Source organism: Osmerus eperlanus, chromosome 23 (genome assembly GCF_963692335.1).
Source record: "Osmerus eperlanus chromosome 23, fOsmEpe2.1, whole genome shotgun sequence".
Lineage (NCBI taxonomy): Eukaryota > Metazoa > Chordata > Actinopteri > Osmeriformes > Osmeridae > Osmerus > Osmerus eperlanus.
The window spans coordinates 8,477,975-8,494,839 of NC_085040.1; the positions used below are offsets into that span (position 1 = coordinate 8,477,975).

A 16,865-nucleotide genomic window follows, 5' to 3' on the forward strand; every position below is an offset into this window, starting at 1 on the left:
GGTGCGCAAAACCTCGCTGCCAACAAACGCTTGAAATGGATATCAAGCCGGGCCAATTACACAGTCGACTAACTCACTGTGTCCAATCCCGACCGCTGTAAACTACTATTGTCCAAACCCGAACGGGGTTTGGACACTCAGTTTTCGGTCTTTTTGCCAGCATTTTCTTTTGCTATCGCCAGCAAAGTGTAAGTAGTATTATTTTAGGCATACCAAACAATCTACGTGTAAAATTTCATGAACATATATGGACGTTTACATGTCTAAATAATATAGGACAGTTACTTTGGCCGAAAGACCACTCGGCGACACTCGGGCGACGCTTGGGCGATGATCTTTACTCTGACAAGTGTGTCTTTGTTGTCATCGTACTGCTACTATGGGTTAGCATATGAGTGTATTTCAATGCTAGCTTAACACTACTTTGTCTTGCCAATGAAAATACACGATCATGTGTGATGTGATCTGTAGTCGAGGGGAGGAAGGGATGGGGGCTAGCAAACTTTGAGAAGAGTTCAACAAAACATCCAGCAGGTGGTGATATACAGTCAAATTGAGATTTTATCGCATAGTTTGGAGATGTTGAAGCGTGATATCTTATTGTGGAGGACTTAACTACGTCCCCGGATATGTTGACAGCATTGATGGTCAGTTTGGTGACCCTGGATCAAGTTAATATCCCCAGAAAAACAGCAGCGGCCAGTGTTTAGAAGTGCGGTCGGGTTTGGACAAGGGTAGCGCACGGCTAATTTACCGGCGCCAGCGTCTTTTGACCGGCTCTAGTAAAGGCTAAGCTAACTCTAAATTTGTAAACAATATTTACCTCAAAGGTAAGAAGTTAAAGCTTAACGTGAAATCAGTAAATCAGCTGAAAACGTGATACAATTATTTTTATCAATATTTGAAGTGGCATTTTCTCAGAATGTTAGCTAAAAAACTGTCGGGATTGGACACAGTGACGCTAACCCTGTCTCGCGGGCAAAAAAGCTGGGGGAAGGAACCCCGAAGCTGTTTCGACTGGGTGTCCCTCGTCCGACACAGAGAGAGAGAGGTTTATGTAGGAGGGTGTGAGTCTTTAATGGGTAGTGAGAGTTGCCTCGACACCCGCCAGCTGACAATGACCTGGGCCGACTGGGCTGGAGGGGTGAGGAGAGAGCCCCCCTGGAGTGCATGAGTCATTCAGAGTGGGGAAGGGGCACGGGGGTGAGTGACATCCAGTAGACAAGGCGACAGAGCAGGAAAATAATGAGAGAGAGAGAGCGAAAAAAGAGGGAGAAAGAGGTGCGAGAATCCTGCGTCCTTTGTGTCCAAGCGCATGCGAGAAACACCATACACCCTCCTAAATCGGACTGCTTAAAAAAACTTTCTGCGGATCACTCCCGGCCATATGAGCTCTCAGCAGGACAGTTCCTCTGGGTCCCCGACACCCCTGAAGATGACACCAGGATCACAGATGGAGGTAAACTTGGTGTGACAAGACACCGTCATCCCATTTACCACCGTCAAGTTCTTTTGTGAGTCATACGCATGTGGAAGAGCTTACATATGTGTGTACATAGTTGCATTCAGGTACTGCACAGTGCCTTGTAATTGATTCTATAAATCTTTTTACATCATACCGTCTTGCTCATCTCCGCGCTTTAAGGATCAAGGCAACAGATTGAGCCAGCTTTCGGATAATAAAATAAAGTTTATCGCTTAATTAAAGCTAAACCCAAACTTAGCGCTGGGAAAGGGAATTGGCGTCTCCCCGAATGCTAGTCAACAGGGGATGAGAGAACAGTTGCAGGGTCTCCAAACACAAGAGCGAGTGTGTGTGTAGTGTGTGCGTGTGTGTAGTGTGTGTGGGTGTGTAGTGTGTGTCGTCACTGGTATGATCTTCTGCTTTTCTCCCACGGTTAAATAACTTTGCGATTCAAATCTTTTTGGTATTATTGTGCAACAATTCTGCCTTTTTAGGTTTGCTTGTAATTTCTGGACACCACACACCCTCCTTCCTCAGTCACCTGATTTTGCACAGCATCCAAGACTGTGACCCCCCCCCCCCCCCCCCACCGTGTCACGCCTTTCACCGGCCTATCACAGACACGGATCAGACCACCTCCTCTCTCTCTCTTCATGTCACCGGGAGAATCGCGTCGGAACTTCTGATGCCTTCTAAGACTGGGGGGGTCGAGACCTCATTTGAAATGTGCACAGCTAAACAGGCCGGAGGCGCCATGGACTCCATCCACAATTCCAATTTTTCCCTCCAGATTCCGCCAGTGTTGGGCGTCCTGGAGAGAGACACTGGCAGCAGGTTTCACCCCTGTTACTGACCCCCTACTGCATGACCTGGCAAAAATGGCACCGCCATCCAGGGTGCACCACCCGTTTGACATTCTACGACTCCCCCCTCCATCTTTCACATGAGTCTGTCGCTCTCCCTCGCCCTCTGTTTGAGGGAGGATCCGAATGCGACCCCCTTTTCTCTCCTCTCTTCCAACTCCATCGCCGTCTCTCCGTATTCCCCTCCTTGCTTCTACTCTCTGTCTCCGCCTCTCGCGGCTCGCCTCGCCCGCAATCTTTCCCCCCGTCCGTCCTCTCGTCCTCGATCTCTCCCCTCTCCAGTTTCATCCATCTCCTGCCTGCCTTAATCCATTCCATCCATCCATCCATCCAGTCTCCCTCCACCCATCTCTCCCTCCCTCTCCCCTCTCTCCTCCATTCAACCATTTATCCGTCCTTCCTTCTCCACCCCATCCATCCATGCATCCATCCATGCATGCATCCATCCATGCATCCGTCCCTCTCCTTCCTCCCTCCATCCTATCAGGTGTGAAAATTGGTATGCCGTGACTCTCTCTCTCTATTCCTAGCCTGCTAATTGAACCTACACGTTATTACTCATTAAGCCCATTACACAGAGAAGGTTCCAGTACTAGGATCACCTTTAATCCCATCTATGTTTGCCCACAGGGGTGTACGAACCCCCATTGCTGTGACCGCAGAATGTACACGCGCACAAACACACACACACACACACACACACACCCCCTCAAGACGCATTAAGGCATTTCTTTAAGTGTGTGTGTGCTGGCGTCATCTAAACCTATATTCTCTATATGGCTAAAGCGAATTTGCTTCTTTGAGGTTCGCTTTTAAGTAGCTTTTGTACGGTGAAATCATCATTTACATGTTGCCGCCGCAATGGCAGCTGCATGGAGCTAAAGTTCTATTTGAACATGATTATCAGTCATATTAAATGTCCTTTACTTGATTTAAGGCCGTCGGCGGTGCCATGTGTTGGTGTAGAGCAGGTGGGGCGAGGCTGCCGTGTGTGTCTGCGTCCGGATAAGCTCGCCAACGTGCAGCGGGAGCTGCCTGGCACTCTGCACCGGCCCAGAAGTGATGCTAATCATCATGGCAAGCGTAACATCGCAGGACACCCTATGGTGACATATTCCTGTGTGTGTGTGTGTGTCGGAGGGATGTACAGTATATGAACCTGCTGTGGTGAGGCAGAGGCAGCAAATACCTAATCTCTCCCGGCCCTGGAAGACAGCCACACGCACATTCGCGTGCTCGGGTGTGATCTATGCGAGAGGGAGCATAGAGGCCCTCAGCTAGTGTTCGGAGTGTGTCCTGTGAGAGGCCTGCAGGTTCACACCCAGCTGACAGGCTGGAAGGGGGGCTCCAGACCTGAGAGGCACCCCCCGCCGGCCGCTACACCCAGCTAAGGCTCACTGATCTGGGGCCTTGTTCACACAGCAGGAAGGGTTAGGGGAGGGGAGTGTGTATGTGTGTGTGTGTGTGTCGACGGGGTCAACGTCTTTTGTTTTGTTTATGTGTTTACGTCCCTGCCTCTCTGTCTGGGTTATCCAATACGCCTTCCGCTCTTGGATGTCGCCCAACCTACTGTACACAACCGCAGATGTTGATTAGCTAGTCGATTGGTTTTGATCGAGTGAATCTGGGAAGGCATTACCGATGCTCAATAAGTCTGCCTGGCACTCGAGGGGGGACGCGCCAGTCCGCCAGAGCGGCGTTAGAGATTGCTGCTGATCCATCAACAAAATGGCCGCCACCCGACTATTGCCTTTTTCTAATTATTTGGACTGTCAGTTATGATAACTGTCCCTAATCTGTCATGGATGTATGGATTCCACCGAGAGGAGAGTAAGAGAAATAGAGTGAGAGAGAGACGGAGAGGGAGAGAGGGGATATTGTGAGAAAATGGAAATTGGAGTGCTTCCAGTCCAAAACTTCCATCCGTCAAAATGGCTGAACTCTTGCTGCCTGCTACTATTTGTCAACCCTCGTACTACTTTTACTATTGACAACCGCAGTGTGGATACTGGCACATCTCATTCATGTATATACACCTAACCACATAAGCCCCACACATGACACAAAGTAATCTACATTGTCTGCGTGCGTGTGTGTTGGGATGCTGAAACAGCCCTTGTCACGTTGAAGGAGGCTTATACGAGTAGGGAATGGCGGGGGGAAACTAATTTTCGCCGGCATATTAATCAAACAGACATGTGGGCTTAGCTAATTGCTCTGGGAAGGCATCCAACTCGAGATTTTTTCCTCTCCTCGATCCGGTTCTTTGTATGCAAGGAGGGATGAGGAGGGAGAGGTTTGTTCCACAGGCCTGGCTGTCTCAGGGACCAGGGCGGTTCCACGCGCCCAGGGTTCGTTAGCATGCGTGCTCTACTCGCATGTGTTGGAAGTGCCACACTGCCTTGCTGTTGATTGGCTGCTGCACTGATTGACCCCCCCCCCCCCCCCCAACACACACAAAAACACAGTCACAAATGTACCGTACCCCCACAAGCACACAACCTACTATATTCTCCGGCTTTCGATTTCAAAATCATTTGGACAGGGTTGATTTTCGACTCAAGTTACGCATTTCAGGCTACAATCTTCCTACCTTCATTTCCTAATCCGCCAGTCCCCAAAATGTCTGTCTCATTCCATTGTGATGGCCGTAAACTTAGTCGGAACTGAGGACAGCTTTAAGGTGTTCTTTGTTTGAATGTCTTCCACTTTTTTTCCCCTCCCACAGACAGCTAAATCCCTGTCAGGTCTCTCCCCCGTCACATCGACCAAGGAGTGTCCAACACTTGCCTGAAAGTCTGCTATGCAAGAAGTGGAATCTGACTCAGCACGAAGAAGGATGAATAGAGAGTGAGCGTGTGAGGGGGACGGAGAGAGAGAGAGAGAGCGAGCGACAGATAGGGAGACGGAGAGACAAATGGATGAAAGAGTAAGAGAGAGGGAGAGACACAGTTGAACTGTGTCATCCGTTCTGTTTGCTGACTTCAACATTGTTGAATGTTCAAATTCTCATTAAGGAGGTTCGGCTGCTCCAGGTGTGCTCATACCTTTAGCTAAGGGCTATGCTTCCATAACTATCTCTTTCTATTCTTTCTATTCGTTTCTATTCTATGTATAAATGTCTCTCTCTAACACCCCGCCCCCCCACCCCTTCCCTCCCCCAACACCATCTCGCTGTCTCCATCCATCTGTCTCTATCCCTCTTGAGCCCAAAATTCCTTTACCTCACCACCTTGCATTGGTAGAGTCTCTTTTAATTGTCACCCTACTGCTTTTCCAAATGATACTGGGAGTGTTCAACTCTTTAAGCACACAAACGGCTTCGGAAATTAGGGCTGCTGCCAATGGAGCAGGATGAATGATTCAGGGTTGTCACAAACGATTGTTGTCCCCGACTTAACCGGAAGAATAACAAACCTCTCTCTCTCTTATTCTCTCTCCATCCCCATGCCTCTGCCCTCCGGCTACAGTCAATTAATTATGAACCCAGGCATTCTGCTTCCTGGTCCTAACTAAATATGCAGTCAAGATGGGGTGACACCATTCCTTCAATCACATGGAACTTTCTAGAGATTCAGTGTTGAGGAACTGCAGAAATTACCCTCCGTCGATCTTTTGTAAGCGTGTTTGATTTTCCCCTTCGTTCGGAGGGGGAGTCAACACAAACACGTACACGCCAGCGTATTCCCCCTCAACGCAGCTTGTAAAGAGTCTTTGTTGAACCTTATGCTGCCGACTGCTCCCCCTGCAGAGCCCAGGATCCAGAGAACTGGATCCTAAAGTTAGGGCCTTTTATTTATCCCCCCCCCCAAACAACATCAGAAATGAGTTGTTAAAAAAAAAACGGTGTCAGATTTGCTGACTGAGGAACTCCCTTTTCCTGAATACGAGGGTGGGGGTGGGGGTTGGCGCGGGGGGTATTTCTGGGTTATTCGGTTGCCAGACTCGTTTGTGTTTTCCGCGTATATTCCCTAGTTCCGGCTCCACGCGGGAGGAGAGAGTTTGAATGGCAGCTACGCTGGTAATGAGTCAAAGGGAACGGGAGCGGGGGAATGTTTCTCTTTCTTTGCTCTCTCTCTCTCTCTCTCTCTCTCTCTCTCTCTCTCTCTCTCTCTCTCTCTCTCTCTCTCTCTCTCTCTCTCCTCTCTCCTCCCCGCTCGTCTATGACGCTGAACAGTGTTGGGCCCAGCAGATGGAGAGGAGGCTTCGGTTGGTGGGTGCCCTGCCTCTCCGAAGTGGTGGGTGGTGAGAAACAATACAGTATTCAGATGGGCTGAGTTTGTTCGTACAGTACAGACAACGTTGCACTGTACGAAGCACCAAGGTGAGTGTGCGTGTAGGTGTGTGTGTGTTTAGAGAGGGGCAGGGGGGCGTGATTGGCTACCGTACCGAATCTGGTTGCCAAGTCAGCCTGCTAAAGGGCACGGGGTGAGGAGGGGAGGGGGGAGGGTCTGCCGCAGTCAGGTATTGTGTGTGTGCGTGTGTGCGTTGTTTGCGTTATGTAGTGTGTGTGTGGGTGTGTGTGTGGCGTTCTTCCAGGGCATGGAGATCCCCCAGGATAGCTCTGCCTCTGCCGCATAAACATATCCACCCAGCCCGTGCCCCTCCCTCCCTCCCTCCCTCCCTACCCTTATCCCCCATCTCTCCAACCCTCCACTAACGACGTCTTCCACTGCTCATCTTCTTCGACCTCGCCATCTTTTCACACCTATCACCCTCCTCTCTCTTCATCCAACTCCCTTCCGGAATTGTCTTTTCATTCTCACTGTACCTTTGTCCCCCCTTGTGTTTTGTCTTCCTGTAGTCAACTGGCATGTTACATTATGTATCTCTTTTGCGTGCGTGTGTGTGTGTGGTTGACAAGAGAGAGCTGGAAAGACGAGAGAAAAGAAAGAGGGAACTAGAGGAGGGAGGGAAAAAGCTGAGTGTGTACAGAACATACCGTACAAGAGCCCATACGTCGATGTCACGTCCCATCGTCTTAGGTAAGTGGTTTGATTGTGTGTTTGTCCACCTGAACACTTGCAGTTCATCGAGTTGAGAAACTCGCTCACCCTCGCTTATAGGCCTCGTGTCTCTCGCTCTCTCTCTCCGTCTCACCTCTCTCTAACCCTCCCTCAACACGCCATAAGCTAGCCCTCAAATCCAGTCTGAAGTGGTCTTTGGAGGAGGGCTGTGTCACAGCAATGGCTGTCATTACAGAATACTATTTCCACCTTATCGCCCGGCTGATAGCACATGAAAGATTCGGAGTGCATAGTGGTGGGGCCCTTCTGGGCTGGTTCGCAGGGGCCAGGGAGAAACGTCCTGCTCCACATATCACTGACAAAGGGAGTCTCATTGCAAGGGAGAGGAAGAAAGATTAGGGAGAACTCTGTTCGGTGGGCTGTAACCTCAATCGCTCATATCAGCAAACCCCTTACGATTAAGGGTGAGAGCGATGCAACAGGCCCAGAGAAACATGGAGTGAGAGAGAGAGAGAGAGAAGTGAGAGAGAGACAGGGGGGGAGATGGAAAGAGGGAAACAGAGAGGCAGAGAGAGAGAGAGAGAGAGAGAGAGAGAGAGAGAGAGAGAGAGAGAGAGAGAGAGAGAGAGAGAGAGAGGAACATGGGGGTTTTGAAAAAGAGGGTGAGGAAACTAGAGAGAAAGATGGAGAGGGAGGACAGGGAGAACTAGGAAATCAGAAGATTGGACTATTTGTCTTCTTGCCCATACAGTCTTGGCACCTCTTGCTCTCCATCCTCCCCCTTGCTTCCTCTCTCTTAAGATGGAAATTAAAGGGATTCATTTTGATTTCATTACCTGTCTAAAATGTGTGACTAAACACACACACACACACACACACACACACACTGTCACACACACACAGAAGAAATGTCCAAGAAGCCTGACATGTTATTTCAATAATCCCCCAAACCAAGATGGTCAAAACAAGAAACTATCTCTCAAGTTAATCTCATAACTATATCACCACATTCAACATGACAGGCATTCTGTTCAAAACAGCTCCCATTTTCTCGAGAGAGAGAGAGATTGCAAACAAGAACAACTTTTTCTCCATTACTACCCAGCCCCTTTTCAAGAGCCTCACTTTCTATTCAGACAAAATTTCAATTGGCAGACCCACATCTATTCTTGATGGCTTTCATTTTCCATAACAACACAAGGCCATGCCGATACTGAAAAATGTAGAGTGTTTCGCTCCGTTTGTCAACAACGGCTGGTCGCGTTGAGTGTGGGACTGTTGTTAGTTGACTATGCTTGCGGGCAGATTGCTGTGGAGCGAGTGGAGTGTTTTAGACCACCGGTACCCATGTAGGTGAACTGTCTGCACGCCTGACTGGAGATAAGCGTTTACTCTCTCTCTCTCTCTCTCTCTCTCTCTCTCTCTAACTCTCTCTCTCACACACACACACTCTACCTTTATGTGTTCCCTCTGTGCTTCCTTTGCTTTGAATCCCTCTTTCGTTGTTTCTGCCTTAATTCTTTCCTCTCTCCCTCTCTCCTCTCTCCACCCCAGTCCTCACTCACTCCCTCTCTCCCCTCTCTTTCTCTTAGATAGACCTGTCTCTGTGTGGTTGACTGGGCTTGGATGGCAAACAAACTCCATTGTTTGTTTCCACACTGCCTTGCACATACACACACACACACACACGGCACAAAAGAAAAAAACTCATGAAGTTTTCCTTTTAGAAAAAAACATTCCATGAGAGATGCTGAGTGCTTTCAGACTTGAGGAATGGAACAAGTTCAACGGGAGGTTGCAAGTCAATAACTGTGACTTATGCCAGGTAAAGTATCTTGATTTAGTGTGAATAAACGTGTATCGACCTCATTGAAAAAAGCTGGTGTGTTTCAATCGAGCAACTCTTGTGTGTGCACGTATGTGAAAGGTAGATGTTAAGTTTAGGGTCGTAGGGATCGATAGTGGATGGATGCTCTGAGCAGGAGTGGGAACGAGGAGACAAAGTTACGTGGAAAGGGCAGAGATAAATAATAGAACAGATGTGTTCAGCCTTGAGCAGGAACAAATAGCAGACACATATTCCGCTCTGAGGTAAGTTAACAGACAATGGCCGGGTTTCCCAGATTCGTTAAGAAGCTCTTAACGCTAACGGCTTCTTAGGAGCGTTCTAAGAACGCTCTAGAACGCTCTTAGAACGCTCCTAAGAAGCTCTTGGCGTTAAGAGCTTCTTAACGAATCTGGGAAACCCGGCCAATATCTGTCGGTCACCACCATTAGCAGAACACGTTTTAGTCAGACACAGAAAAACCAAGATGGAAGGTATAAACATGTTCTACTGTACGTTTGTTGTAAAGGACTAGCACATCATATTGTTAGTTTCAAGCACTGTGCGATACATATTCCAAAAGAGTATTTGTGAGGAATGCTTACATAAAAATTGGTTCCAGAAGAAAAATGTACTTTATGTAGATGTTAATCAATAAATCACTTAATTAGTAAAGCTCAGTTCAAGTCAAGCAAGAGGGAAGTTGAACATGCAGGGAAGCCATTATCAAATTCGGTTGAGGATTATAAAAACTGCGACCAAGCTCCCTTCCAGGACCTGTGGTCCAGCAGCTAAAAATCTGGATGTTCAAGCATCTGTTTGTTTCTTAATTAGCTGCTGGTTGCGTGGCAGTAAGTGTAAAGGTTCTAGGCATGTTGGGAAAATAGAGGGAGAGAGAGAGAGAGAGAGAGAGACTGTGGGAAGAGTGAGAGAAAAAGAGAAGGGGAGGGAGAGAGATATACAGCTGGAAGGGATTACATGGCTGGTTTCTGCAGTGGTGACATTTGAGGAGGGACATGCTGGAAATCTGACGGGCTCCTCTCAAAGGACAGGAGACAGTCTGGTAATCCATAATCTGCACCCCCCCCCCCCACCCCTACATCTCTCCGCTCTCCCCCGCCCCTCTATCTTTCTTTTTTTCCAGGCTTCCTCCTTGCATCAAACTGCAACAGGGACTTTGGGACATTCTATAGATTTTTGAGCATTGGGAAAACATTTCCACTCCTATAGGGAGGACTCAGAGATTAGCTGAATGACAACTCTTACATTGAGAGAATGAGACTAGGTGGTGTCTGATTTAATGCTGATTCAATTCATTTTGGGGGTATAAAAGCACAGAGATACAGCGCCAACCCTAGTAGAAATATATAGACATACTGTATCCCATATTGAGTATGCTCGATTAAGACTTCCAGAAATGTTGATGGAGAAAATCTAACCACTGAACTGGAATAAAGGTGAATTGATTTTTATTTTGGTCTTCATATACAGTACTGGCTAACCCTGCTGGTGCAGTCTAGTTAATGGGTCACAACTCTGGTTGTGCGTGTGAGGAAGGAGGATTCGGTGGATAGAGAAAGGGAACGGGTGCTGTGTTCCATGCCTCCCAAGTGATTAGACCCAGCCCCGATCCAGTTGGACAGTCAAGCTCCCCAAAACACTAATGGACTATTGATCCAGGGAGCCAATCCATTTACTCTCACCTCCAACCTAACAAGGGGAATTCAGAAAGTGTTGCTGCTACAAGCCTGATAACTGGGTACATTGCTTCCTAAGATGTCTGTTGCCCCACCACCTCTAACTTTTTTATCTGTTGGTGTTCAATGTTATGAGTCTTCAACATCATTTTTCATGTGGTTTTCTTTTTTGGCTCGGGCTGGTCAGCTTCCCATAAACAGATGGAATCCTGGAGACAAAATGGCCGCCGTGTAGCTCTCATCCCACCAATGCATCTTAGCCCTGGCTCTAATATTCTTCTGGAAATGTCCACCGATGATGAGACTCTATAAATACATGCGCCGCCTTGCAAGCCCTGGGCCACCCATACAGCTGCGTCAGGATTGACATTAAAGAGGTCTAACTTCCCACAGTGACCTAAACCTGTAGGGGTTCCAATTTCCAGGGACATTCCCCAGAGAGGCGAGATAGAGCCCAGTGAGGCCCACCCAGAGAGGCCTGCCGTTGGGTGAGAGGGTGGAGTGTGCACCCTAGAGACCGTCAATCCTCCGACTGTGCAGAGTGGAAAGGGCTGGGGTAATGAGTAGGCCAGAGAGGTAGGGTTAATAACTCCCCTCACTCACTCACTCACCACCCACCACACACACACACACACACATCAGCTCTGCTCCCTCCCCCTGCATACTGAGGAGAGGAGGAGAACGCCTTGATAAAACCTGCCTGGCATCACACCTTTCTCGTTACCACCTCCCTTCCCCCCTGGCTCCACACCCCTCCTCACGCTGAGCATTCGTCAATAGGCTGCTCTCCACTCCACCAACCCTCCACACACACACACTTTCACTCCTTCTCTCCCTGATGAGACGCTACCCTACCTCAGACAAAATGAAAGTTAGTGATTTTTTCCAAGTGACACTCGTTTAAAAGGGAGGTGTTGGGTGGTTGGGTTTGGGAGGGGGGGGGGGGTGTAAATACAAGCCTTGTAGAAGAAGTTTGATGTGTCATTTGTGTGGTGTGTGTGAGTGTGTACAATGTCTTGTTGGAGCATGTGTCTATGCAGGTGTCCTTGCAGTGTGTGTGGTGGGGCTGACTTACTGACTTCTACAGGTGGACAGAGAGAGTGAGAGAGAGACGCAAAGAGTGAAAAGGAGAGAGAAAGATAGAGGGAGGAAGAGAGAGAGACAGAGGGAGAGGGAAAGAGACAGAGAAAGACAGAGGGGAGAGAGAGAACAATAGAGAGGAAGAGAGCGATCGAGAGAGAGAGAGAGAGCGAGAGGAGGAAAGAGAGACAGGGTAAGAGAGAGGATAACTGCTACCGCTTCTCCCTGCCAATCTTATCTGAGTCACCGTCTACCTTTATCTGACGCTAGCATCTCCCCGCGCCTGCTGCGCGACTCGGCCGCGCGCGGCGCTACGCGATTGGCTTTGAGGAACACTCCTCCTCGCATCTCCCCAGCTGTCAGACGATGTTGGATTAGGTTTCTTTTCCGCCCATAATTAAACCGTCGCAGGCACAAATCCCTCTCTATAACCCCCACGCCATTAAGAGGGAACATCACGGCAAAGAGCGACGCTTCAAAAGAGTTAGAGAGCTAAAAAGAGAGGGAAGGGAGAGAGAGAAGGGGAGAGGGAGGGAGGATGGGTACATGAAGGGGCAACTCTTTGACGCCATTCTTCACTGTGACTCCTGAGAATGTTACCCATGTTTCGGAACACCACACACGCCCATCCCTGCTTATCTTACATTTAGTCATTTAGCAGACGCTCTTATCCAGAGTGACTTACAGTAAGTACAGGGACATTCTCCCCGAGGCAAGTAGGGTGAAGTGCCTTGCCCAAGGACACAACGTCATTTGGCACGGCCGGGAATCGAACTGGCAACCTTCAGATTACTAGCCCGCTTCCCTCACCGCTCAGCCACCTGACGCCCCTTCTTAAGATCTTAATGTCCTAACAGACTTAAAACTACAGACTTAACAAACTTAACACTACAAACAAACTTAACATACTTAACACTAGAAGCAAACTTCACAGACTTAATACTACAAACTGAGTTAACACTACAAACGTAACAGATTTAACACTACAAACAGAGTTAACACTACATACTTAACAGACTTAACACTGCAAAAGTGTTAGATAGACTTGATAGTATATTGTATGCATATCTTATAGTGTATATGTTTTTGGAATTACAGCAAAATAGTATAGTTTTGTTTAACTAATATGGATGGAGCTAGATACAGTACAGGCATTTCATTGAGACAGGGCGTGGGCGAAATGTACAAGTTTGCTCTCAAACTGTCCTGTTTCCGTTTTCCCTGAGGGCTGATGGGAAAATGTCACCGCAACATGAGACATCGACGTTTTCCTTGCCCTTCGTGAGAGTGATGGAAAGATGGTGGGGAAGAGAGGAGGGAGGCGGAGGACTGGGGAAGGAAGGAGGGAGAAATGACGGGCTGTGGGCGAGGGGAGATCGTTCGCGTCAGAACGCCGGAAGACCATTTGAAAACGTCCGGGGCATCTTTGGGGAGAGGGGGGGGGGGCTGCAGTCTGGTGTCAAGAGAACGTTTTGATGGCTGCCCTGTCTGTGGTGTGTGTGGTCGCTTCCTGCAACGAGAGGAAGCGGTTGGTTCGGCCTGTGTGTGTGTGTGGGTTTGTTTATCCGCGTTCAGCTTCCCACGGGTGCAGAGGGGGCATTTCAGAGGAGGAGTATAGCTCCTATAATGATCTACCCATTATTAGCCTTTCACAACTTGCCTAGTCACTGCGCTAATAGAGAGCGGTATGTCACACTGACAGTTCATTTGGGTCAAAACCCAACTCTTCTTGCAAATATCTGGATCGGAACTTTCATGTGAGCTTTCATTTGAGAAAAAAAATGATTATATCATTGACTGCGTGATGAAGTTGTGTTTTTCAGCCAGAGCTTGATGAAAACCTATCCTGTAATATTTCACCTTTTACCATCCCGAAAGACTATAAACACGGAATAAACTCAATATGGCTGCTACAGTTTTGCATTAGGTTCACACAACCCCTACATCACACTTTGACATGGAGGCCAATCAAGTCCTCAGGCTAATTTTCTACTATTTGTCTTCAGGGCTCAGAGATAAGGGTTAATTAAAGACAACACACAGCCACATACTCACCAAAGGCCAGAGTGGACTCATTAAAGTGAGTGACTCGGAAAGAAGCGAAGAGCAAATGAAATGTAATTGCAGTGGCAGTTAAGTAGTGGATCTGAAGAGACGAAGTGTGTGTCTTTGACATTGATTAGAGGAAAGGAGGGAGAGAGATGAAAAAGATATAAAAGAGAGAGAACAAAGAATCGAGAAAGTGAGAAATTAAGGAGGGAATCCACAGAAAAGTATGTGATAGGTGATTTAATGAAAGAGACCCAAAACCTCTGGAGCCAGACAGACAGCAAGGGAGGGAGGAAGAGGCAAGGAGAGAGGGTGTGTGCTCTCTGTGTGTGTGCTCGTCAGACCTCTACGTCTCAGAACAATGATTCCCTCACAGTAATGGACTAAAAACCAATAGAACGCACACGCACACACACACACACACACACACACAGAGGGACACACCAACAGTATTGGTATAATGAACGTCATGCGTTTGTGTGATTGCGTGTGTATTTAATGAGATGAGGGGACAACAGTGCACTGTCCATCACATCTGGGAGCAAAAGGCAAACGTTCCAAATTCATCCATCAGGCAGCTGGTTAAAATGATTACCTACAGAGACTTTCTTAAGATGCCTGCGCGATGAATCAAATTACTCACCACTGCTATTACCATTACTGATGACGGGTCAAGAAAACATTGCTATTAGCCTTGACCTCAACTGGGTGGTTTAACCGTTATACTTAATGCCTGTCCTTTCTCCTCTGAATTTCACCTCCTTCTTCTGTACCCCCCTCCATCGCTTGCTCTAGTACTTGCTCTCTTCCAGGAGTGAAGGAGCGTTGGATGAAATGGGACCCCGGGTCAAGTAGCTTCCAGCTCCTCCAAGGCAACAACTGGCCAAACAAATTGGGGTCAGATTGAGGGACAGAGTGTGAAAGGGGTGTGAAAAATGCACACAGACACACACCTGGACAGCTACAAAGACACACGCAGGCAGGCAGGCAGGCAGGCACGCGCACACACACGCAGGCTTTCAGACACACACACACACACACACACATGCACACACCTGGACAGTTACAAACACACACGCAGGCACACACACACACACACTCAGTCTCAGACACCCACACACACATGCGTAGGCACACTCACGTAGGCACACACACACACTCAGACACATGTGAATGTGCGCACGCACACACACACACACGGTACCCAAAGCATCAACAAAGTACTGACACAACTCATAAACATCTCAGTGGGCAATGATGGGAGGGGGAAGAAGGAGATGAAGATAGGGTGTGTGATATACAACATTCGACACAGTATTAGTCCCTTCTGTGCCTCAAGTCTTCGTGTGACGCGAGCGCGTGCGCGCGCATGCAATCGTGAGTACCCACTGGTGAACATGCAGCAAGACGCGTGATTCATATATATATGAGTGTGTGACCATCGGTGTGTCTCCTTGGTTTGTCTCCACCGAATAGAAAGCCCGAGTGAGTAATCACCAGTGCAAGGACATCATTAAAAGACTGCCTGTCATTAAACCCGACACGCGCTCTGTCTAACGGCAAGCCGGGAGGGCAGAGAGGTCAACGAACCATTTAGGCAGTGCATTAATGTATTTTTTAAATGCCTGATGGCCCCTAATTGCCTTATAAAGTAATGGCTAAGGGTCTCTTTAAACCATCGCTTTAACCGAACATACGGGCAGGATAACTGGATGGAGCGGGCCAAAACTAGCTTGGCAGAGTGGTTGATTGACACCTCTTCAGAGTGAGGGGTGGAGAATGTGGAATGCACACGAGAGAGACCCCTCCCCTTGCATGTTGAACTTGCAACGAGTGCCCGTCACTGACTGAATCACTCGCCTGTTCTCGCACCTGTCCCTCCGAAAACGAACCCGAGTCTCCTCATCCCACTGTGTTGCCCGTCCATTTCCCCCGTCCACTCTGCGTGACGTCGTCGGATTCGTCTAAAGCAGGGGTCTCCAACGATTTTCCTGGAGAGCTAGTGCCCTGCCTGTTGGTTGTCGCTCCAACCACACTTATAACCAACCTGATTCAACACCACTCTTGAGGGAGTCAGGTGGCTGAGCGGTTAGGGAAGCGGGCTAGTAATCAGAAGGTTGTCAGTTCGATTGCCGGCCATGCCAAATGACGTTGTGTCCTTGGGCAAGGCACTTCACCCTACTTGCCTTGGGGGGTATGTCCCTGTACTTACCGTAAGTCGCCCTGGATAAGAGTGTCTGCTAAATGACTAAATGTAAATGTAAACACCAGTCACCTGATCAAGCAGCTAATTACTGTATTAGAATCAGGTGTGCTAGGCTAGTGTTGGAGGGCAAATACGATCTCCAGGAGCAGGGTTTCTGATTCTGAGAGCCCTGGTCGACAGTGTCGTGTGTCCCCCCCCCATCCAGCAGTCCCCCCCCCCCCCCCCCCCACCTTGGCGGGCCCCCGGGGTCTCTTACTATGTGCAGCTCCAGGTAGTCTCCCAGTCCCTTGGCGCTCTCCACCCTCACCAGCACAGCCTCTTTCAGCTGCGTGCTGAAGCCCACCGCCAGCCGGTCTGCCCGCGTGCTGGGCCGGTCGTTGGGCGGCCAGGTGTAGGTGATGAGGGCTCCTCCCCGCCCGAAGATATAGGTCGTCCCAGCTGCAGACAGGGAGAGGAGACAGGAAGGGGTTAGGTCGGCGAAACGTTTGACTTTCCTTTTTTTGGGGGATGTGTGAATGTTTTAAAGGGCCGTGTCATGTTCCGCTGAAGCGATTGCGTAAACTCTGAAAGGCAACGCGAATGCTGAGTTGAAATAAGCTCAGTCGTACGATTTGGAATGTGGACTCAATGCACGTTTGCAGTAAAAATGCTCAACTTAAAGGATCTGAAGATGAAAAAATTCAGTCTTGACTTGATTGGTCCAAGTCAAGCCC

At 48.7% G+C, this 16,865-nt stretch overlaps 1 protein-coding gene and 1 long non-coding RNA gene across 11 annotated transcripts in view; both read right to left on the minus strand.

Moving 5' to 3' along the window:
- LOC134009869 (uncharacterized) overlaps window positions 1-16,865 on the minus strand; it is a 636,131-nt gene that overhangs the window by 96,590 nt on the left and 522,676 nt on the right. The window lies entirely within an intron of this gene.
- nrxn2b (neurexin 2b) overlaps window positions 1-16,865 on the minus strand; it is a 532,900-nt gene that overhangs the window by 49,696 nt on the left and 466,339 nt on the right. For all 10 annotated transcript variants that reach the window (XM_062449593.1, XM_062449592.1, XM_062449591.1 and 7 more), the window contains one exon: window positions 16,409-16,590. In XM_062449593.1, the coding sequence (XP_062305577.1) occupies window positions 16,409-16,590 (182 nt within the window). The remainder of the gene's footprint in view (window positions 1-16,408; window positions 16,591-16,865) is intronic.